We start from the raw sequence: 24,879 nt of genomic DNA on the forward strand, positions 1-24,879 counted from the left end.
CTCTCTCTCTCTCTCTCTGTGTGTGTGTATGTGTGGATGTCACTCTATCTCATTGTATCTCTCTCTTTCTCTCTGCCTGTCTCTCTCTCTGTCACATACATACATTTTTCTTTACTGTATTATTTTTATATAGACATATTAATGTTTAAAATGGATAACGTTGTAGTATATTCCAATACTCTATAAACAAATAGACATTCACCTGCTAAAACTACCAAAAAATTGCAGGTCATTTTTTTTTAGAGAGATGCTTATACGATTATCCCATCTGCTGTTTAGCTGGTATCTGTTTTATATTTTAATCCCATAATGCTCTAAAGTCTATCCCAGAGGTCATATCCGTCACATGTATACCAAACGATCGCCTCACCCCGTGTTATCTTCTTTCCAGCAGGTCGTGTCTCTTTTGACCTGATATCTTTAAAAAATATCAACATGTCATATTTTGCTTTCTATTTCGAGCCCTGCAACATAAAGATGGATAGATGGATAGATGGACAGATGGACAGTTAGATGGATACTTTCGCATAAAACTTCAGGTACATTTTGTTCTGTCAATGAAGTCACATAATTCAAATATGTCATGGACGTCCTCCACGAGAGTTGACAATTCACTACAGTACAAGCTATATATTGACACTGCTGCCTGGTTTCGAGTCACTGTCTTTGTCACGGCACTGGAATCTCCTCTTCTGATGCTCCAAGTATGCCCGGATGTTGGCCCTCATGAAGCGGAAGTGGTGACAGATTGTGGTCAGGTCGAGCAGGATGATCGCGCCCAGAATGATGACCATGATGACGCACGACGCTACACCGAGACCCACCGAGCCTTCCGCCTCCAACACTTCCGGCTCGAACTTCGTGATGATCCCAATACTCTCGGCGACAGACGGTTTCTCTGTTGTTAATTAGAAAATATACAATATGTGAATCTGAACGGCAAAAACTTATAATTCCAATACGCATAGGAGCCCCAAATACTCAAATACGTCTCTGCAATGTTTTAAAAATGTGTTTGGTCCTACTCTGGTAAAACATCTGGTTTGTATCCCCCTACTAGACTTTGCCCCCCTAATTCCTGACTATTCTTGCGGTGAATATTTCCACTAGCCCGGCCAGACCAAAACGTCACTGCCATCAAATACATATATAATTGATAGATGATTTTCTGTCGTAAAATAGAAAATCTATTAATCTATAATACCTAATATAAGAGCAACAGAAGATAAGATTTGACTGTCGTAAAACAGAAAAGATATAAAGGTATACTATAATGTCAGTACTTTCAGATACAGGCTGTTTCTATCTTGAGAATAAATGTAATAATTCTGTGCTACTCTATATAAACATAACAATGTCGCACTGAAAATTGTGCACCCCACCCACCCATTCACCCAGTTTTAATCCCAGGTAGCGTTCCAACGGGCGTGTTATGAGTAAAGAAATGGCGTTACTGTCGTTAGCCAATCTTTCATCTTTCAACTTATTTCCGTGCTTATATCCAATTAAGGTTCTAGCATGTTGTCGTGGGCACACATCTCAGCTATCTGGGTTGTCTTTCCGGGACAGTGATTTAAGGGTCAGTTGTTAGTGAGAGAGAAGTCGGTGTGGTGGTCTTAAACCTACCAACTGACTCGTTAAAACTCGTTCTGGGTGGGAGCCAGTACTGGGCTGCGAACGCTGTACCTACCAGCCTTATGTCCGATGGCTTAGAAACGACACAATCAAAGCCGGTCGCTAGCCAAATATATAATATCTTTATACACACACAGACAAAAAAAGCAGGTCAAATTACACAACCGCTTATGGGACATTAACATTGAGCTCGCCTGTGATCGGTGTAGCTGCTTACTTTACCGTTTGCTTGTTTTGTTTAACGACACCACTAGAACACATCGATTAATTAATCATCGGCTATTGGATGTCAAACATTTGGTAATTCTGATTCGTAGTCAACAGAGGAAACCCGTTATTTTTTTTTTCTAATGCAGAAAGGGACCTTTTATATGCACTTCCCACAGACAGTATAGCACATACCACGGCCTTTAATATACATGTACCAGTCGTAGTGCACTGGCTGGAACGAGAAATAGCCCAATGAGCGCGACGACGGAGATCGATCCCAAACAGACCGCGCAACAAGCGAGAACTTTACCACTGGGCTACGCCCCTTACTGTGTCAGATGACAGAATACAAGGAAGGAAATATTTTATTTAACGACGCACTCAACACATTTTGTTTACGGTTATATGGAGTCGGACATATGGTTAAGGACCACACAGATATTGGACAGGATACAAAGGCATTCTGTTGGCCTAGGTGACTACTTGACACAGGTTCAGTAAATAAATTTACCTTGACATACGATTGAGTCTCCTTCCCAGGCACCGTCTCCATTGCAGATCTTGACGTCACTTCCGCCTACCTGTTCGTAGCCGAGGTTACAGGTGTAATTGACCAGTGACAAATACACAGTGGTGACGTTGTCTGATGTGTACGCGTGTGAAATTGTGGGAGGATTTCCACACGTGACCACTGCAAAACATAAAAGGTTTGTTTTGTTTAACGACACAACTACAGCACATTGATTACTCATCAGTTATTGTCAATGGCGCGAGGGGTGGTGGGTGCAACCCATATTGGAAGGGGCAACCACACTATGTATGTATGGACGATTTTATAAAATTAATACATTTTTAGTTTAAAGTTTGATTGGGGGCATGGTCCCCGTGATCCCCCCCCCCCCCCCCCCCCCCCCCGAGTTACGTTATTGGGTGTCATCATGTCAGACATTTGGTAATGTTTGACTAATAGTGTTAGAGGATACACACTCCATTTTATTCCATTAGCAGTAAGGCATCTTTTATTTGCACAGTACATACGACGGCCGTTGATGTACTAGTCGTACTTCACTGGTTGGGACGTGGTAAAATCCTATCTGAGAATGGGTCTCATTTTGGTTATAATTATATTCATGTTATCTTTCTCTGACTTTGATACCCAATAGCCGATGTGTATTTTGTTATGGAGTATCGTTAAACATTCATTCATTCAATCATTCATTCATTCTGGTTACAATTTGTTTCTTTTTCTGTTGAGTTATTATTTATATAGTTAAAAATATAAACAGACATACGTATGCAAACAAGGTCGTTACCACTCCACGACCCGAATTCGTTACAAATCTTGACGTCATTTCCTGTCTGTGGTTTGTGTCCCGTCACGCACGTGTAGGTAGAAATTGACCCGTACGTTTCCCCGTCTGCAGTCACTGTGCTGTTGTCAAGATGAGGCACCGGTCCGCATGAGACAACTAAAACAATACAGCATTTCATTAATCATTCATGTTTATTTTTTTACCTAATATCAAATCACGCTTCCTATAATCGAGGCAAATAACTGAAATGATTAAAATTGTCAATACTCCACTGAAGAGTGAAGAAAAAGCAACATACCTCGGTGTCACCAAACTTGGACATCACACATCTAAAAAGCAGAAACACAATCTAGACACAAACTAGCCATTATATGAAAACTAGCAGGGACCAGTTGGGGAGCAAATGAGATGATCCCAAAGAGAGTACAATATTAAGGAGCCATAAGACCTCATCTCAAGTATGGTTCAACAGCCTGGTCAACGACAGCAAAGACAAATCAGCAAACTCTAGACAAGGTTCAAAATCAAGCTTTGCAAATCATAACAGGATCTATGAAGTCTACACCTGTTAAAGACATGCAACAAATTTCCGCAATACAGCCAATTAGTGAGAGGAAAGAAGCCAAGATCATGGTCCAGGCTGAGAAATTCAAGTACCTGCCCAACCATCCAATGAAACAGAGGATGGAGGGTCTGACAAAGAACCGTCTCAAACGCAGCAGTTTCATCCACTAAAGTCGGAGACTTATCAGAGAGCATGAAGCCAACCATCAAGTCTTCCATTTAGTCCAGCAGATCTTCCACAGCCATAAAATTTTGAACACACTAATCTACAGATCAGCATATCTGTCCCACAAGTAACCTCAGGAGACTCCCAAGGTGACATGGTCAGAATTTTATTTCGAAACCTATTTGTCGAGATTATCGTACCAAAATAGATGCTGGATAACTAAATTGCGTACGTCAAATTTAAGATTATCAATCGAAACTGGCAGATGGTTTAAAGTTCCTAGAGAAAATAGAATATGAAAACTTTGTAATACCGATATTGGAGATGAATACCATTATTTATTCAATTGCAAAAATTATAATATTGAAAACATTAGAAGAAAATATATAAAACAATATTATAGAATTAATCCTAGCGTTTTCAAAATGAAAGGTATGCTGTCATTATGTAATGCACCATTATTAAAAAACCTAGCTATATTTATTAAAAGATTATCTTGTCTTGTGAACTGACGTTTCTCCGAATATTTTAGCTATTTTGTTTGCATATCTTGTGTTCTGTTAATTATAGATACTTCTATGTTGACGCCTGTTCTTGTCATGTATGTTAATTATGTATTTGAAAATGTCCTCTTGTTACACATTGTAATGTGTCTGAGTGTTGTTTAATAAAGTAGCAGCACTAGCAGAAGCAGTGGTAGTGGTAGAAGTAGTGGTGGCAGTGGTAGTGGTAGTGCCTTAGTGCTACAATTTTAATTTTGTAACAATACAGTTTATACATTTATTTTTACTGATGTAGTTAATTGGTAAACTGACGTCTGCCATCAATACATTAACATGGTCTCTACTTAGTTGGCAACTTCAGATCAATTAGTGTCGTGCAATAATAATATTTTAACAGCAATCAAAAACACAACGTATTTTAATTGGTGCCTCGGGTATATTGCAGGGGATCTTAACGCGTATACCATGACAACAAAATATCACTATATGGATACGTGTTTAGTGCGTGTCTTACGAACGTGAGACTCGAGGAGAAGAGGTTCTGTCCACACGCCTTGAAGATCTCGGGCAAAACACAGACTCTACTGAGTGACATTAATATAACCAAGAGTTGTGTTTCATAATCATAACGTATTGTTACCTGTTGGAGTTAGAAATAACAACCTACAATCTACATTGTGACTTCCGTTGTTCATTTATTTAAATACGCCAAAAAAAATAAAAAAAATAAAAAATTGCACGATATTAGTAGTAAAAACGAAGGAAAGAAAAGAGGTATATAAACTCCTACAGTTTATTTTTTCTAACAGACGTTCTAATGTTTGTAACCACGTACTTTCACAAATCAAGTCTTCGCCGTCCCAGAATGCATCTTCGGTACAGGTCTTGACGTCACTTCCGCCGGTTATATTATATCCTTTGAGGCATGTGTAGTTGGCAGCTGAGAGGTAGTCAAGGGAGACAACTGATGTAGAAGAGTTGTTGACGTCTGGCGGAGGTCCGCATGATACCACTACACAGACGAGACAAGAATAATCTGTATTTATCCTGCAATCACTATAGAGTGGCAACATATAACTGAACCGCAAAAGAAACGCGACACATGTGTGGCTGAGAAAATATGTTTCAATTTATTAATATCAAAGATAAATTTTGAAAAATCTGATAAAGTCAATTTATTGGATGCACTTTGACCACAGTCTCTGGGTCGTTTGCCTGTGTTCAGGTAGTGGGGGGATCCAGCACATCGAGATTGTAGGGCGTGACATGTTCAATACCGTGTATGTCCTCCCTGGGTGTTCAAAACGGCCATACACCGTCGGTACATGGAGTGCACGAGGCGGTTCACAAAAGCCATTGGCACCTGTGCCCACACCCTCAGGAAAGCTGCCTCCAGTTGCACACGAGTTGTCGGCCGTGGGACCACCTGGTTAAGCCGTCTCTGGATTTCATCCCACAGGTGTTCAATCGGGTTCAAATCAGGGCTGAGAGCCGGCCACGGCATGGTTCTGATGTTGTGCTGACGCAGGAAGTCCATGGTGATCCTGGCCGTGTGGGGGCGAGCATTATCCTGCTGGAACACGTGGTTATGGTGACGCGTGAAGAAGGGCACTATGTGAGGTGTTAGAATCTGGTCAACGTAGCGCTGCGCTGTGATGCCATTCCCTCTGCCTGCACCAACATTTTGGAACAAATGGGGCCCAATTCTCTGATTCAGGCCTATAGCACCCCAAACCATGATGCTTTGGCCACCCCACGGGTCTCTCTCCAGGACACATGCGTCTCTGTAGCGTTCACCCCTCCTACGCCACACCCTCACTCTGCCATCCGAGTTGGAAACGCAGTACCGGCTCTCGTCAGAGAAGACTATCAACCTCCATTGTTGATGCCGCCAATGTTGGTGCTGTGTAGCCCACTGTAGTCGTGTCTGACGGTGACGGGCGGTGAGGACAGGTCCTCGAGCGGGACGTCGGCAAAACAGGTTGTTGGCGTCCAGTCGACGTCGTACCGTGTCGTCACTGATGGGTCGCTGTCCAGTGCCAATGGTCGCGCGAGCTGTCATGCTGGCCGTTCTGAAGCGATCATGGAGGTGTTGCCGGTTGATGTAGCGGTCCTGCCTGGGCGTGGTCACCCGGGGGCACCCGCTGCGGTGACTGTCTGCAGTGCTGTTGGTGTTGATGTACCGCTGCTGTAGACGATGGATGGTGCTGACATGGACATTGTAAGCGTTAGCAACAACCAGGGCACGCTGCCCGGCTTGCAATCGGCCGATAGCTTGTTCTCTCTGCGCTGCTGACAATCGGGTCATACCTGATGCGTGCAAATTACGAATGCCAGGAACGCGGTTCAAGTTGGTTTTTATACCCATAACCTCCACGAGATGCACGTGCATTTCGGTTTTCATGACAATTGTTTGCGACTGCCACCCACGGCCTTCGAGACAGGTGCGTTTTGGCGTGTCGTTTCATGGAAAGTTGAAAGGGTACCTGCAATTTGGGTCTCAGTCATAAACCAGCATGTCTTGTAATATTGACAGTTACATCCCCGAAATAAATTGTTATAATTTACCATATAGAAATGACATTTAAAAATCTCGCGTTTCTTTTGCGGTTCAGTATATATGCTGACTAATAGCGTTCTGTCTCTTCGGTCACTGACCAAATAGAGAATTTTGGGATGGAACTACTTTCATCCAACTTATGATCACAAAGGAACGTTGTCTTATTGAAAGTTACTTAATATTTTATTTCCAGATGATGGTTTTGGTCTTTAAAATACATTTTGAGAACAGCATATTTTTTTTTTAAACTAATAAAACAAAATTGTTGTTATTTAAGAACTGTTTTCGTGTAAAGATATTGTAGGCAACAAGGCATTGAATAAGTATGGACAAGACTAATACTCTGGAAAACGGTAACGTTGTGAAATAAAACGGTTCATTTCATTACTTTTGGGGGTATAATATAGGATTGCATGATAAATGAAATAACCGGTTACCAGCTATATGATCAGTGTAATGGTATTTAGCATCAAACATAGAGCTATTGTTGTATTAGTGCTGGAATCTTTGCCTACTCGGTGATAGGTGGCTGTAGAGGTTTGCTGTAGAGTTATCTCTGACTGAGGGAGCGATCATAACCTAATTTCCGTCTATATCTCGAACGGCAGAGTACTCTGGCTAGCTATGTACGAAATGTTCACAATTACTTACAAAGTATAAGGCATCACCATCTCTTGGTGGTGCTTAATTAATTTCCAGGTGTGTGTATATATACATATATATATACACACACACACACACGACAGGGCAGTTACACGTTACCTGATGATCGCTCATAGCGTGAAACTTTAAGTTGTAACAAAAGGTGTAACGGTATATATATATATATATATATATATATATATATATATATGAAGGGTCCACGGGAATAACCTATGATGTGCAAAGAGCTAGTCAGTATTATAACGGGTGTGTATGTCAAGGTCACAATGACACGCTATATTAAAAACCTATAATTATGACAGGTCATTAAATTATCCTTTCTTAGGCATAAATAGTTTGCCCTTGTAGAGTTGTAAACGTTAACTTTTTTTAAATATCACCTTACTAAAACTGTGACATCACAGGTTATTCCCGTGGACCCTTCAAGTTTGTAATGTTCAGTTTACCTGTACACTGGATGTCCACCCCTGTCCAGGTTTGATTCTGTGAACACGATTTCACGTTTTCCCCTGACGTCCAGATATAGCCGATATCACATGAGTAATTCGTCATGGCCGGGTATCGCGTCCCGCTGGCTAAAAATGTCGAGTGCTCCATGGAGGGTGGCGGGCCACAATCCACTGCTACATGTGTAATAATATATTTTTAAATCATTAGTTTAGTTTGCACTGTTAGCGATAAAACCACATAAAGCAATTAGTAAAGATAGCATTTTTGAAATATTGATTTCTTTATTTAAACTGTCGATATGATTATTAAAATGTCCAAATGTGTCCTTTAATTAGACGACTGCCAAATTCTCAATGCGGTTTTGACACCAACATTCCGACCTCACTCATTTCAGGTTTAAAATATTAGATAAGGTAGTAGTTAGTACTAATAACTAGTACTATAATGACCAGTTACTAGAATATAAAAATAACAGGAATAATAAGCATGAAAAATTGCCTTTTACTGATGAACAATTAAAAATAGCATCAAAACACTTGAAATTAATTATCACTAACTGTCTTGTGGCAGTTTTGACCATCATAAGCATAAGAGACGAGTTGGGGAAAGGGTCTCTGTATTGTCATGCCTGGCCGTTAGGAACATCATAAGCGTTCGAGACTGGGTGGAGGTTGGGTCGGAGGGATGGGTCGGTCACCCCCCCCCCCCCGCCCCCAGTACTGGGGTGGGGTGGGGTGGGGAGGGGGGGGGGGACAATGGACACTTTCGGGCAAAACGAGCTGGCCTGAAATCTTCACCATGTATTTCCATCATTCTACTCACAATATTAGTATCCATGTAAAAATGCAGACTGATTTGTTTGGAATCCTATATAGCGTCTTGGTATTAATGCGAATATAAATACACGTTGTGTTTCAAATTCGGACATTTTCGTTTTATTCGGGCGATAAAAATCAGCCTGCCCCCACTCCACCCCTACTCCCACAAAGAGAGCCTGAATGTCTATTGTGACCAAAACTGTCAGGTGTAAAAGTGTCATGTGTAGTTAGTCTGTTTAAAAAGAGAGCCTGAATGTCTATTGTGACCAAAACTGTCAGGTGTAAAAGTGTCATGAGTAGTTAGTCTGTTTAAAAAGAGAGCCTGAATGTCTATTGTGACCAAAACTGTCAGGTGTAAAAGTGTCATGTGTAGTTAGTCTGTTTAAAAAGAGAGCCTGAATGTCTATTGTGACCAAAACTGTCAGGTGTACAAGTGTCATGAGTAGTTAGTCTGTTTAAAAAGAGAGCCTGAATGTCTATTGTGACCAAAACTGTCAGGTGTACAAGTGTCATGTGTAGTTAGTCTGTTTAAAAAGAGAGCCTGAATGTCTATTGTGACCAAAACTGTCAGGTGTAAAAGTGTCATGAGTAGTTAGTCTGTTTAAAAAGAGAGCCTGAATGTCTATTGTGACCAAAACTGTCAGGTGTAAAAGTGTCATGTGTAGTTAGTCTGTTTAAAAAGAGAGCCTGAATGTCTATTGTGACCAAAACTGTCAGGTGTAAAAGTGTCATGAGTAGTTAGTCTGTTTAAAAAGAGAGCCTGAATGTCTATTGTGACCAAAACTGTCAGGTGTACAAGTGTCATGTGTAGTTAGTCTGTTTAAAAAGAGAGCCTGAATGTCTATTGTGACCAAAACTGTCAGGTGTAAAAGTGTCATGAGTAGTTAGTCTGTTTAAAAAGAGAGCCTGAATGTCTATTGTGACCAAAACTGTCAGGTGTAAAAGTGTCATGTGTAGTTAGTCTGTTTAAAAAGAGAGCCTGAATGTCTATTGTGACCAAAACTGTCAGGTGTAAAAGTGTCATGAGTAGTTAGTCTGTTTAAAAAGAGAGCCTGAATGTCTATTGTGACCAAAACTGTCAGGTGTACAAGTGTCATGTGTAGTTAGTCTGTTTAAAAAGAGAGCCTGAATGTCTATTGTGACCAAAACTGTCAGGTGTAAAAGTGTCATGAGTAGTTAGTCTGTTTAAAAAGAGAGCCTGAATGTCTATTGTGACCAAAACTGTCAGGTGTACAAGTGTCATGTGTAGTTAGTCTGTTTAAAAAGAGAGCCTGAATGTCTATTGTGACCAAAACTGTCAGGTGTACAAGTGTCATGTGTAGTTAGTCTGTTTAAAAAGAGAGCCTGAATGTCTAATGTGACCAAAACTGTCAGGTGTAAAAGTGTCATGTGTAGTTAGTCTGTTTAAAAAGAGAGCCTGAATGCCTACTGTGACCAAAACTGTCAGGTGTAAAAGTGTCATGTGTAGTTAGTCTGTTTAAAAAGAGAGCCTGAATGTCTATTGTGACCAAAACTGTCAGGTGTAAAAGTGTCATGTGTAGTTAGTCTGTTTAAAAAGAGAGCCTGAATGTCTAATGTGACCAAAACTGTCAGGTGTAAAAGTGTCATGTGTAGTTAGTCTGTTTAAAAAGAGAGCCTGAATGCCTACTGTGACCAAAACTGTCAGGTGTACAAGTGTCATGTGTAGTTAGTCTGTTTAAAAAGAGAGCCTGAATGCCTATTGTGACCAAAACTGTCAGGTGTACAAGTGTCATGTGTAGTTAGTCTGTTTAAAAGTATCTTTGTAAATTGTGTGTGCATATTATTGACTGTATCAGACTTACCCTCAAAATATAAACTCATAAAACATATTATTAAAAATTATGTTGGTGTGTACAGAAATTGTCTTTTGCTGTTCGCTAAATGTTTTCTGGAGTTACCAGTTTTAACACATGTAACCCTATGTATTATTATTATTATTATTATTGTTCAGGGGTTACTATTTTGTCTTAGTTGGTGTAGTGGCCCATTGAGCTGCTAAACCCCACTCTTAGTCATTGATATTTCTATTAATTGATAAACCTTAATGAAAACCATTTAACATAATTTGTTATCGATGGTATTGTTGGTTGGGACTAAGATATTATAGAGCCCAGAGTCTGATATGTCATATGTTAGACCAAATTAATTTTTGAAAATGAGCAAAATTGACAAAGCAGGCACATGTTCAGTAAGTTACGCAGGGGGGAGGTGTAGACTGTGGCAAGTAGAAATTTGTTTTGAAGAGGGGTGTTTAGACCACGCCACCCCACCCCACACCCTATGTACACGCGCCTGTAACATTGTTAACAAAAAGGCACAAACTTAAAAAATATATAATAACAAGATAATTTATACAACGCAAATATCACATTTTTGTAGTTGAATAATAATAATTATTATTATTATAATTATTATTATTATTATTATTATCAAATACCAGTATATAATGTCTAAACGATAATTGTGTTGGTATATCATATAGTGTATGAGCCAGACCCACTAAATAGAGCTCGTTACAACCACTTGGGAAGGCAATTATAATTTTCTGAAAGCTATGTATCTCTGGAGTTCATTTCAGCATGATAGCAATCAATATCGTGTAGCTCGTTGATATTATAGCCTTTTTGTTTAGGTTACCGTGTCTTAAATTTTCTAACAGCGTCCAGTTTGTTGTCAAATTAGAACGTCACCCTGCTGGGAGTTCTGAAATTTTCTATGATCTCTGTAATTGCTGAACATAGAAAACTCTTATAATTAACTATATTTTCTCTTTTATATCACATTATTATCATAAAACTATCATAAAATTTCTTGTGGTGTAAATAAAATTTTAACTGTCATTTTTTTCTTTCAGATTTTTGGTGCTTGTATTTGTTAAGTAATTGATGATACGGATATATTCACAACATGGAAGAAACTGTAGATCTTCAATAAAGTACAACCGTGCACAAAAGTATGATTCACTATAAATCAACAAAGTTGTGCCCATCAGAACAACTTATCAAGCCAGCCAACTATGACTCCTGGTTGACCCTTTTAGAGGTAGCGAAAATCAGGAATGGTAGCAGTTACAGTAAACGTATGAAAACATCAACATCAAGAGTATATGAAAAAGTGTGTATATTCTGTCAGAAGACGAGATATGTCAAAGGAACACATTCGAGAAAACCTGTCTTATTAGCAGTGGATGTCAGATCAGACAAGACTCTCCGAAACATAGCCACAGAAAAAGAGGATTCCCATATCCTGGCAGTCACCAGTAGAGATATTGTTGCTGCCGAAGCACACTACCACAGGAGCTGTTATCGTGACTACACTAGAAATATAAGCCGTCAGCATCATGTTTTGCTAGTTTTGGAAGACATGGAGACAGATGAAGATACTCAATACTTCGACATACAGCAGAGTTCATATGACAACTTGTTTGACTTCATACGAGAGGAAGTGATATCATCACCTAATGTCGTTACTCTCAATAACTTAACACACAAACTGGTACAGATAATGCGATCATATGGTGTATCCACTGTAAAAGAATCTACAAAAAATCACATAAGAAGAAAACTGGAGAACGAGTTTGGAAGCAGCATCCATATCTTTCTTCATGACAAAGGGAAGCTCATAATAGTACCTGACAGTATGAGCATTTATAAACTGGCTAAAAGGTTTCAAACTGCAAAGCAGGAATTGGAGACACTGAAGACAAAATCATCAGGAGACAATGACGTAATCGACAAGGCTTCATCAATCATAAGGTCATCAATCAACAGAATCATCCTAGCAACACTATGCAAGAATCAGTTGTAATACCAGACGAGATGAAAAGATTTTTCAACAATTTACTGACTGGTAACACAAAATCTACATCCCAGAAAGTTGACAAGTTGACGCAGTCTTTCAGCCAAGATCTGATATATATGCAGTGACCGGTGGGCAATATAAGCCTCCAAAAGATATCCTGCTGTCTTATGGAGTGAAAAGGGTATCATCCTCCCAGAGACATCCATCCCTATGTTTTCACAAATCTGGCCTTCGACAACATAGATAGATTAGAGGAGACTCTCACTGGAGGAGGCACTACTCATCGTGTAAATAGTATAGCTATTCAACCAAGAGTGTTTGGCCCCCATCTTCAGAAGAAAGCTCTTCCACCTGTACCAAAAAGGAAGCAATGCTCCATTGCAGTTGAAGACATGCCACTCCAACCTTACTTATCTGGAGCAGGCATTGGTCCAAGCCCAATGATTATCTCTGAAGTTCCTGCTGAACTTCATGAAGAATCTGCTCGAGTTGCGCATCACAAAAATCTCCTATGGATGTTGACGCGACAAGTAAATCCAACCAACCAAAATGTTCCAGGCTGGACAGGATTTAATATCTTGACTCATTCCATGGAGACAGCATGCAAAGTTGTAGTGGGATATCTTTCCACAATAAATGCTCCAGGTACAGAATTGTCAACAATTCTGGAAATTCTCAATCAAACAGATAAGATCAGTTAGGAGCTGAAACTGCAGCAAATTATTGTCACGATGGAACATGCACTTTATGCAAAGCAAAAACGGAAATATTGTGAAAGCAAAGTGACCAGTACAAACTTATCATCATCAGGATGGGTACTTTTCACACCATTATGACAATACTTGCTAACCTTGGGAAGAGATTTATCAATGCTGGGCTGCGTGATATATGCATTGAATCGTTTGGTCGTTCAAGGCTCTGTGTCTGGGGTAGTTGAGGGCAAAGCATATAACCGGGCTGTAAGGGTGCACAAATGTATCTATGAAGGCCTTCTGTGCATAGCCTGGAAAGGATTCCTCATATGGATTTAGAAGAGCCATGCTAGATCTGTTGAGAGTCACGGCACTATTGACACATGTTTCACAGTCCTATGAGATATAGAACAGCACAGTTTTGAACTTCTATTGGAACATGAGGATCTTGCACATACATCACTGATGTGGGATGAATATCTCCAGTATCTTCGACATGACAATGATGATTTGTCTGCATTCTGGATGTCTTATCTGGATATAGTTGGGGATATTCTTTTAGGCCTAATAAGAGCATTCAGAGAAGGCAACTGGAAACTGCACTTAGCTGCTGTTCAAAAGCTGATTCCCTGGTGCTTTGCGTACGATCGTGTCAACTACTCCCATTATCTTCCAGTTTACTTTGCACAGATGAACAACCTGCAGATTGATCATCCAGAAGTCAAGGAACAATTTGACAGAGGAGCTTTCTCAGTCCAATTGAGTGATGGCAGTCCTTTTGGAAAAATCTCCGTGGATCAGACTATTGAAGTGATTATCAAAAAGGACACACAAACGACTGGAGGTACCACCAAATTTAGTCAAAACCAGGAGCTGTGCGAAGATATTACTTGACTGCTGAGCACAGAAGTGAGTTCTTGGGACACCTGAGAGACATGACTCTAACAACAAGGTCTGATCTACATCATGCGGAATCCATGCATTCTGAAAGATGAGAAAAGTGTCTCTGCTGTTGCTGAGGTATTGGATAACTGGATTAATCGTTTTGAAGAAAACCATGAATTAGTTTGCATGTCAACTGCAACTATAGCAACAAAAGATGAGAGAGATGGCCTAATCGAGGCTCACAAAAAAGGCAAACAAGCATATTCCAAATTTTAAGAAGAAAGACTTGAATCCGATCCACCACAGAAATATTTTCATGATCCATTGCCAAAGTTAAAGCTGAAGACATTCTCAAGTATGAGTCAAAAGAAGAAAAGTAAGGCACAAGGCAAGACCATGATATTGAAAACAGATAGATCTTTGTTTGGACGGATAGTAGTCATAGCCCAAAGCCGAAATTTCGAGATGAAAGAAGTATTCTCTCATCCTTTGGGACCCTTGCCTTGGTCACTCTCAACGCCAGATGGGGCACCAAGGAAAACACCTAAAGTTATCCTCGCAAAGCAGTTACAAAACCTTGCCTCACCAGTTGATGGTCTTCCCAATAACTGTAACCCTGCAACAATTATTGATGGAATGTCCCTAGTTCAGAAAGGAAAAAAGGATGTTTCAACATTTGCAGACGTAGCTACTGCTATCCATAACATGATTTGTAAAGAGGCAATGCAGAGCAACAGAGTAGATGTTGTTTTTGACACATATGAAGACATGTCTATAAAAACAGTGGAGAGAATCCACAGAGGACAAATACATTTACTGGTTGTGACACAGTAAGCGCGTTTGCTGGAAAAGGAAAGCTCAGAGTGCTGGAAATTCTAAAGAAAAACAGTAGTGTTAGAGAAGCTTTGACAGAGATTGGAAACAGTTGGGCTGTATCGCCTGATCTGCATACCAAATTGGAGGAAGTAGATTGCTAGCTGTACGCACCAAAACCAGCAACTACTATCATCAACTTGCTGTGCACGCAAAGAAGAAATTGAGAAGCTTCCTCCTTGTAGAGATTCGTTATGAAAACATGTACAAAGAGCCAATTTCCAAGCCGCAATTTGGAAAAAGAGCCTGCAAGTGGATCCTGGAACACCAAGTCCTATTGGTAATGGATGGAAACTCGAAACAAGCACTTTGGAGATTAAATGGATGGATGGATCACCAGCACCACAGGCAGTGTTATATTTGTTGTCCTGTAAGTGCACCAGATCATGTAGGTTACCTTCATGTGAGTGTCTGGTCTCAAATGTACAGACATGTCGCCTGGGGGCCTGTGACAACCAGCCTTCCACAGAAGACAGTGAGTCTGGGGACACCGAGGAGGATGAGGACTCTGACGAAGATGACGAGGAAGATATTTAGCTATGTGAGATTTGTAGTATGATCGTGTATTCAATATATTTTGGATTAGTGTATGTTTGAACATCAAATATGATATCTATCACGATTACAATGATATCTGGGCCTTTTATTTGGCTTCTGGTTTAGTCTACACACCAAACAATAACTTTTGGTTGATAGGGGGTCACTTTGAAATGCTGTAATATCAACAAGCCACACGATATTGATTGCATTTGCCCACCCCCCACCCCCTCCCAAATGGTAGTAAAAGAAACCACTAATATGGGCAAGTTATACTTATTTGCGAGTACTAATACATGCTTCGAATTATGGAATAGATATATTAGACCTAGGACATGCATTCCAAGGAGATTAAGTCCAGGCAGACAACTGTTCCTATGGACTTGCATTCTGTTTACACCAGCTCTGGTGCCCTAGTTGTGTCTTTAAACAAAACAAACTCTCTTTTTTTTGTCGCTTCCAAGTTCATAAAAATGTCCAATAATTCTGAATCAAAATTATTATTGGTAATAAATCTTAAGGCAGACATGAATTTTGCTTGTAGAATGCAAGAAATTGCATTTCAGGACACCTTCTTTTCAAATTTGTACGGGGGAGCATACCCTTGAACCCCCTAGAAACTTTGCATTGTAGGCCAACCAACCCCTACTTGCTTCCGCCGTGCCTGTCCATATGATTAATGAAATAATAATGTAAAGATAAGGATATAAAGGTGGAAATATACACCTTCACAGATGACACTTCCGGTCCAGGTTTCAGCGCCACCGCACAACTTGGTGAATCCCGATGACGTCATCTCGTATCCGGGCTGACACGTGTAGTTAGCTGTGCCATTGTAGTAGTAGTGAGAGGCGTTCCACGAGCTGTGGGGGACATCAGGGGGCAGACCGCAGTACTTCACTGAAAACAGATACAGTATGAGATCATTTCGATGATGATGATGATGATGACGACGATGATGATATTATGATGGTGGTGATAATGATCATGATGGTATGATGGTGATGGAGGTGGTGGCGGTAGTGATAATGATGGTGATGGTGATGATGTTTGTGGTTGTGGTAATGAAGAAGATGATGACAGTGATGGTTTTGTTGGTGGTGGTGATGATGGCAGTGATGCTTTACGGAAATGCTTGTGGTGGAGTGTTGATAATGGTTATGGTGGATGATGGTTATGGTGGATGATGCTGATGATGAAGATGATGATGACAATAATACTAATGGTGGTCATGATTATGGTGGAGATTGAGCAAAACGAATACAATGATAATGACCATGGTGATGGTGATGCATATGGTAGTGTTGGTGATCAAGACGATGATGTTAATGATGATGGTGGTGGTTGTGGTGGTGGTTGTTGATGATGATTATGATGATGGTAGTGGTGGTGATGATGATGATGATGATGATGGTAGTTGTGTTTATGATGGTGATGATGATGGTGGTGGTGGTGGTGGTGGTGGTGGTGATGATGATGATGATGGTGATGGTGGTGATAATGATGGTGATGGTGGTGGTGGTTGTGTTTATGACGGTGATGATGATGATAATGGTGGTGGTGGTGGTTGTGTTTATGATGGTGATGATGATGATAATGGTGGTGGTGGTGGTTGTGTTTATGATGGTGCTGCTGCTGATGATGATGATGATGGTGGTGGTGGTGGTGGTTGTGTTTATGATGATGGTGATGATGATAATGGTTATGGTGGTGGTTGTGTTTATGATAGTGATGATGATGATGATGGTGGTGGTGATGGTGATGGTGGTGACGATGATGGTGGTGGTGTTTATGATAGTGATGGCGGTGATGATGATGGTGGTGGTTGTGTTTATGATGGTGATGATGATGATAATGGTAGTTGTGTTTATGATGGTGATGATGATGGTGATGGTTGTGTTGGTTGTGTTTATGATGGTGATGATGATGATGATGATGGTGATGGTGGTGGTGGTTGTATTTATGATAGTGATGATGATGATGGCGGTTATGGTGATGGTGATGCTGGTTGTGTTTATGATAGTGCTGCTGCTGCTGCTGATGATGATGGTGGTGGTGGTTGTGTTTATGTTGGTGATGATGATGATAATGGTGGTGGTGGTGGTTGTGTTTATGATAGTGATGATGATGATGATGATGATGATGGTGGTGATGGTGGTGATGACAATAATAGTAAAGGTGGTCATGATTATGGTGGAGATTGAGCAAAACGAATACAATGATAATGACCATGGTGATGGTGATGCATATGGTAGTGTTGGTGATCAAGACGATGATGTTAATGATGATGGCGGTGGTTGTCGTGGTGGTTTATGATGATGGTAGTGGTGGTTATGATGATGATGATGATGATGGTAGTTGTGTTTATGATGGTGATGATGATGATGGTGGTGGTGGTTGTTTATGATGGTGATGATGATGATGATGATGGTGGTGGTGGTTGTGTTTATGATGGTGATGATGATGATGATGATGGTGGTGGTGGTTGTGTTTATGATGGTGATGATGATAATGGTGGTGGTGGTGGTGATGGTGGTGATGATGATGGTGGTGGTGTTTATGATGGTGATGGCGGTGATGATGATGGTGGTGGTTGTGTTTATGATCGTGATGATGATGATAATGGTAGTTGTGTTTATGACGGTGATGATGATGATGATGGTGATGGTTGTGTTTATGATGGTGATGGCGGTGATGATGATCGTGATGGTGGTGGTGGTTGTGTTTATGATAGTGATGATGATGATAATGGTAGTTGTGTTTATGACGGTGATGATGATGATGATGGTGATGGTTGTGTTTATGATGGTGATGGTGATGATAATGGTGATGGTGGTGGTGGTTGTATTTATGATAGTGATGATGATGGTGATGCGGTTATGGTGATGGTGATGCTGGTTGTGTTTATGATGGTGATGATGATGATGATGATGATGATGGTGGTGGTGGTGGTGGTGGTGGTGGTGGTGGTGGTGGTGATGATGATGATGGTGGTGTTTATGATGGTGATGGCGGTGATGATGATCGTGATGGTGGTGGTGGTTGTGTTTATGATAGTGATGATGATGATAATGGTAGTTGTGTTTATGACGGTGATGATGATGATGATGCTGATGGTTGTGTTTATGATGGTGATGATGATGATAATGGTGGTGGTGGTGGTTGTGTTTATGATGGTGATGATGATGGTGATGGCGGTAATGGTGATGGTGATGCTGGTTGTGTGTATAATTTGACGACCAACTAAGAACTCTCCAATACCCTAAAACAATTTTGTAAAATACGTTACTCCAAGTCCCCCAGCTAAAGTTTATCCTCACGTCAATCACAACCTCAATAAACATACTCTGGCACGTGGATAGGGACAGACACCCTAAACTTACACCGACACGTGGGTTTGGACAACGCCACAAAACTTACACTGACACGTGGGTTTGGACAACGCCACAAAACTTACACTGACACGTGGGTTTGGACAACGCCACAAAACTTACACTGACACGTGGGTTTGGACAACCCCACAAAACTTACACTGACACGTGGGTTTGGACAACCCCACAAAACTTACACTGACACGTGGGTTAGGACAACCCCACAAAACTTACACCGACACGCTGAGCTCGGACAAACCCACAAAACTTATACCGACACGCTGGGTTAGGACAACCCCACAGAACTTACACCGACACGTGGGTTAGGACAACCCCACAAAATTTACACCGACACGCTGAGTTAGGACAACCCCACAAAACTTACTGACACGTGGGTTAGGACAACCCCACAAAATTAACACCAACACGCTGGGTTAGGACAACCCCACAAAATTTACACCGACACGCTGGGTTAGGACAACCCCACAAAACTTACTGACACGTGGGTTAGGACAACCCCACAAAATTAACACCGACATGCTGGGTTAGGACAACCCCACAAAATTTACACCGACACGCTGGGTTAGGACAACCCCACAAAACTTACACCGACACGCTGGGATGGGACAACCCCACAAAACTTACACTGGCACGTGGGTAGGGGTTGGTTGCCCGGGACGACCCACTTCCCGTTCTCGATGCAGACGATCCACGGGAAGTTCTCCACGCTTTTGTAGCCCTCAATACACTGGTACTTGTACTTGTCGATGTAGCGGTACGTCATCAGTCTGGGCACCACGGTCGTCAGGTTGTACGGTTCCGGTTCCGGACAAATGACGGCTATAACATTGAAATAATTGGTGGTTTTAATATATATATATCTATATATGTATATATATATATATATATATATATATATATATATATATATATATATATATATATATATATATATATATATATATATATATGTTTGTGTGTATATATATATATATATATGTGTGTGTGTGTGTGTGTGTGTGTGTGTGTGTGTGTGTGTGAGTGAGTTATATGTATGTATGTATGTAGAGAGAGAGAGAGAGAGAGAGAGAGAGAGAGAGAGAGAGAGAGAGAGAGAGAGAGAGAGAGAGAGAGAGAGAGAGAGAGCGTGCGAGCACTGGAACACGCTGATTTTTTTTTGTGCCCTGGACCATAAGGCGTGGACAAAAGGAAGTACTATTTTATTTTGATTTGTACCTGCATATATCAGAATATAATGTAATATCAGTTCGTACGTGCGTGCGTGTATGCGTATGTATGTGAGAGAGAGCACTGGAGCACATTGAATACGCATGGCAATTCTGCTCCTAATCTTCAGAGGATATATGCTACATTTTTACAACAAATGTTTTATATGCTCTTTCCAAAAGACAGGACAGCACATACGACGGCATTTGATATGCCAGTAGTGGGGCGGGGGAAAAGACAATTGGAGAATGGGTCCACCGAGGAGGTCCGAGTGAGAGCATCCATCTAAAGCACGTCAAGAAAGTACTGTATGCTGGGGTGTTTGGGGGTGCACTTCTTTTACCTATTTTTTATTTTAAAATAGAGCGGGACGTTGCAAGTGGTAAAGGACTCGCTTGATTCGCGGTCGGTCTGGGCTCGATCCCTGTCGGTGGGCCCATTGACCTATTTCTCGCTATACTATCTATGGGATGGTGCATATACAAGATACCTTGCTAGAAATGGAACAATGTAGCGGGTTTCCTCTCCAAGACTATATGTCAGAATTACCAAATGTTTGACATCCAATAGCCGAGGTTTAATAAATCAATGTGCTCTAATGGTGTCGTTAAACAATTATTTTAAAACAACAACTCTGCTAATTACTTAACATGCGATTATGCAGTATACACGAGAGATTGAAACTAGTGCAGGGTAGGGGAGACCGGGGTTGGTTGTCACACGGGTTGGTAGTCACAGTGGCCATATCTCTTCCATTAAACGGCGTAAACGTACTGGACTAAGACAGGTATGTGGCTTGAAATGTTTGTATTCCGTCATATTTAAATTACAAAGAATTCACGGCATTTTTTTGAGATTTCAAAACTTTACCTTTTTTTTCGCTCTGTGTGTATTTTTTTAATATTAATATCATTATATTCTAGTTTTTACCATTTGTACATTTTGTTTCAGATTAATACAGTGTTAAACAGATATGAAAGTCTGCTTCTTATGGAGTGAACTTATAAGCAATAGACTAGTACATTGGTCTGACGGACAGTAATTATTGTGAATGGGTCATGAGGGGGCAGGTTGTCACACGGTGTCGGGGGTTGGTTGTCACATACAATAACACGTGACAACCAACCCCGGTAACGCAAAAGCATGGTGAATTGCAACTTACATACCTGCATGCATATAATACATACGTACATGCATGCGTACATGCATACATACATAGATACATACATACATACATACATACATACATACCAAGGATGGTATATCAATTGCTGTGGTATGTACTATCCTGTCTGTGGGATGGTGCATATGAAAGATCATTTGCTACTAATGGATACATGTAGCGGGTTTCCTCTCTAAGCCTAAGTCAGAATTACCAAATGTTTGACATCCAATAGTCGATTATTGATAAATCAATGTGCTCTAGTGGTGTCGCTAAACAAATCAAAGTTTAAAAGTTTATATACATTCATACATACATACATACATCAATACTTATGAGGCCAAAAATAATTTTATATACACGTCTGTAGGCTTCATGTATATCCTCGGTTAATATTCTTTTTATAACGTCTCGGTGACCAAGCGGTAATCGTGGTGGTCAAGGAAATGTGAGCGATTAGGTGCTATATGTTCGAGTCCAGGCAACGGCATGAGACAATCTGCGTCCAAAACAGAGTTTTATCCCATGTGGCCGTCAAATGTATACAATATATAGATATTCATACATTTATAAATACATACATACATATACTTTTGAAAATTCAAGTATATCGTTATTGTTTAAAGTATGGCATATTAAATAAAAAAATTGTTGAAATTATATTTTATTTTTAAATTAATAACATTTGACAACATTGATATCCGATCACAAGAACTTCAACTTATTGTGTTTTACTGTATTTTATTACTGTAGATCTTGAAATTAACGCGTCCCTAAATTAATGCGAGTGACGGTGGGCAGACTAAAAGCGACATGAAACTAATGCGAGTGGCCTCCATTTGAAATATTACTTTACTAGCAACACACGTCCGTGTAGTTTTTTGTTCAATCCAAGTTACAATTGTCTTCAATGAGATCAACTTACTAACATATCTGTGTACACATCAGTTAACCTGTTTAGTCCTTAGTGTTTTGGTGAGATCAACTCCATATTTTGCAGCGTTCATTTACGTAACGGGTATTGATGTAGACATATTTCAAAGTCATAACAAAAGAACAATTCAGCCAACTAAGTTGCAGTGAACTTGAACAGTTAAATCACAGAAACGGTCGACCTCAGGATTAGCGTACTAAAACCCATTCACACGCGATGTATTGTGTCGGCTTTTGATAGGATAGCCAAAGACCCTGCAATCATCAAGCGTGGCTGGCATCTTGTTAGATTATTGTACGATTAGTATGTCTCGTCTACAATGAATTGTGCTCCAGTTGGTTTATAAATGTATTAGCATTTTAATCTTTGTTTTAAAAGAGTGTGACACATAGCTTGCTGGACTAGTCAACAATTAGTCAGACTTGCCTACAATGAATTTATTTCCAGTTGTATTATATGTTAGAATTTTAATCTTGGTTTGTTTTGTTTTAATAACGTGGGACACATAGACAAAACAAAGAAATAAATGCGTCATATTATTAATGCGAATAACACGAGCTCGCAGTTTTTGCATTAATATTATGATCGCATTAATTTCAGGATCTACAGTACATTAAACATATAGTGACAACCAACCTCAGGACCTGTGACAACCAACACCGTAACGGGGCAGGTTGTCTCAATAATTTTAATATTTTCAATTGCCAGAATCCTATATTTAAATGAAGCTGGGCGAAATTTACCTTTACACTATATGGCTGATATAAACGACTTAAACTTTACAAGAAAATCAGTTGATAATAAGATTTTATAAATTGTAGAAATGTAACGACATAAAAAGTGTGACAACCAGCCCCGGTCTCCCCTACCTACAAAAACAGGGAACTGCGATTTTCAGCAAACATGAGGGTTGCTAATAAAAACATTAATTAAATCTCTCAAATGGTATGTGACACCCCATTTTCTTGCAGGTTGATTAAATAAATGTGAGGTGTCTCAATATTTATTGGTATACTGCCAGGGTGTGTTGATGCGCTGCTTATATCAGTTTTATTGGTAAACGTTAATATTATCGGCACTAGGAATTGCCTTAACAGTGGCGGATCTACAACATCCATTTAAAGAGGTTGGGGGTCGGCAATAACATGTGGCCGAATGACAGAAACGTTCCTGAAGGGATTCCTCAGATTCTCCAAAATAAAAAATGAAAAAAAACAAAAATAAACATGACGCAACATTTAGGGGGGCGGGCCCTATCTAACAATAGTTTAACACTGAAATGCAAAAGGAAGATAACTTCAGCCTGCCCTATAACTCACCGTCTCGAACGTCGCACGTCGTTTGACAGCTCTCTCGCTTGGTTCCGGAACACCCCCCCTGCTGGGCGTAGTAGCGGCACTGACAGAGTGTGTCGTTGCTCGTGATGACGTCACTGCTGTCGTCACTGCTCGTGTATGTTGTGTTTTCCACAGTGGCGACTGTACTGCTTTCAGCGCTAGATACTGTAAAAGCACAAGAAAATGTACGTCACGTCCTGTCCAGCAAGTGGTATTGAAACAAACACCGGCCTCGGTGGTGTTGTGGTTAAGCCATCGGACTACAGGCAGTAGGTACAGGGTTCGCAGCCCGGTATCAGCTCCAATCCAGAGCGAGTTCTTAAGGGCTCAATGTGTAAAATGAAGTACAACATACATGTAGCATAAAATTAAATTTATCTTTAATATCTCTGTTGTAAATGAAGTACGACATAGTATGAAATGAAATTAATCTTTAATACCTCTGCTGTAAATGAAATACAACATACATGTAGTATGAAATGAAATTCATCTTTATTTTATCTGTTGTAAATGAAGTACGACATAGTATGAAATTAAATTCATCTTTAATCTCTGTATTGTAAATGAAGTACGACATAGTATGAAGTTAACTTAATCTTTAATCTCTCTATTGTAAATGAAGGGCATTTTAAGAAATGAAATTCATCTTTAATCTCTCTGTTGTAAATGAAATACGACAGACTATGAAATGAAATTCATCTTTAATCTCTGTTGTAAATGAAATACGACAGACTATGAAATGAAATTCATCTTTAATCTCTCTGTTGTAAATGAAGTACGACATACTACGAAATGAAATTCATCTTTAATCTACTGTAAATGAAATACGACAGACTATGAAATGAAATTCATCTTTAATCTCTGTTGTAAATGAAGTACGACATAATATGAACAGAAATTAATATTTAATCTCTGTTGTAAATGAAGTACGCCATAGTATGAACTTAAATTCATCTTTAATGTCTCTATTGTAAATGAAGTACGACATAGTATGAACAGAAATTAATCACGTTCTTTCTGGTTTTTAGTGTTTTATAAATAATAACCTCTATCTCACATGACGGGTGATAAATTTAGACAGGAAGTGACGTAGTAACGTTCAGCCTACCGTTGCAGATGTTGGGTGTTCGACAGGAAATGACGCACTGACACATCAT

General features: G+C 40.0%; 1 protein-coding gene across 1 annotated transcript; it reads right to left on the reverse strand.

Moving 5' to 3' along the window:
• Positions 1–438: 438 nt before the first annotated feature.
• On the reverse strand, positions 439–24,876 carry LOC121385879 (sushi, von Willebrand factor type A, EGF and pentraxin domain-containing protein 1-like). The gene is made up of 9 exons (XM_041516669.1): positions 24,831–24,876; positions 23,705–23,887; positions 19,708–19,902; positions 16,418–16,591; positions 8,061–8,237; positions 5,227–5,403; positions 3,138–3,314; positions 2,357–2,536; positions 439–898 (listed from the first exon to the last, which is right to left on the reverse strand). The coding sequence occupies exons 1-9, from the start codon at positions 24,874–24,876 to the stop codon at positions 627–629; spliced, it is 1,581 nt and encodes a 526-aa protein (XP_041372603.1). The 3' UTR covers positions 439–626.
• Positions 24,877–24,879: the final 3 nt, after the last annotated feature.

Source organism: Gigantopelta aegis, chromosome 12 (assembly GCF_016097555.1).
Source record: "Gigantopelta aegis isolate Gae_Host chromosome 12, Gae_host_genome, whole genome shotgun sequence".
Lineage (NCBI taxonomy): Eukaryota > Metazoa > Mollusca > Gastropoda > Neomphalida > Peltospiridae > Gigantopelta > Gigantopelta aegis.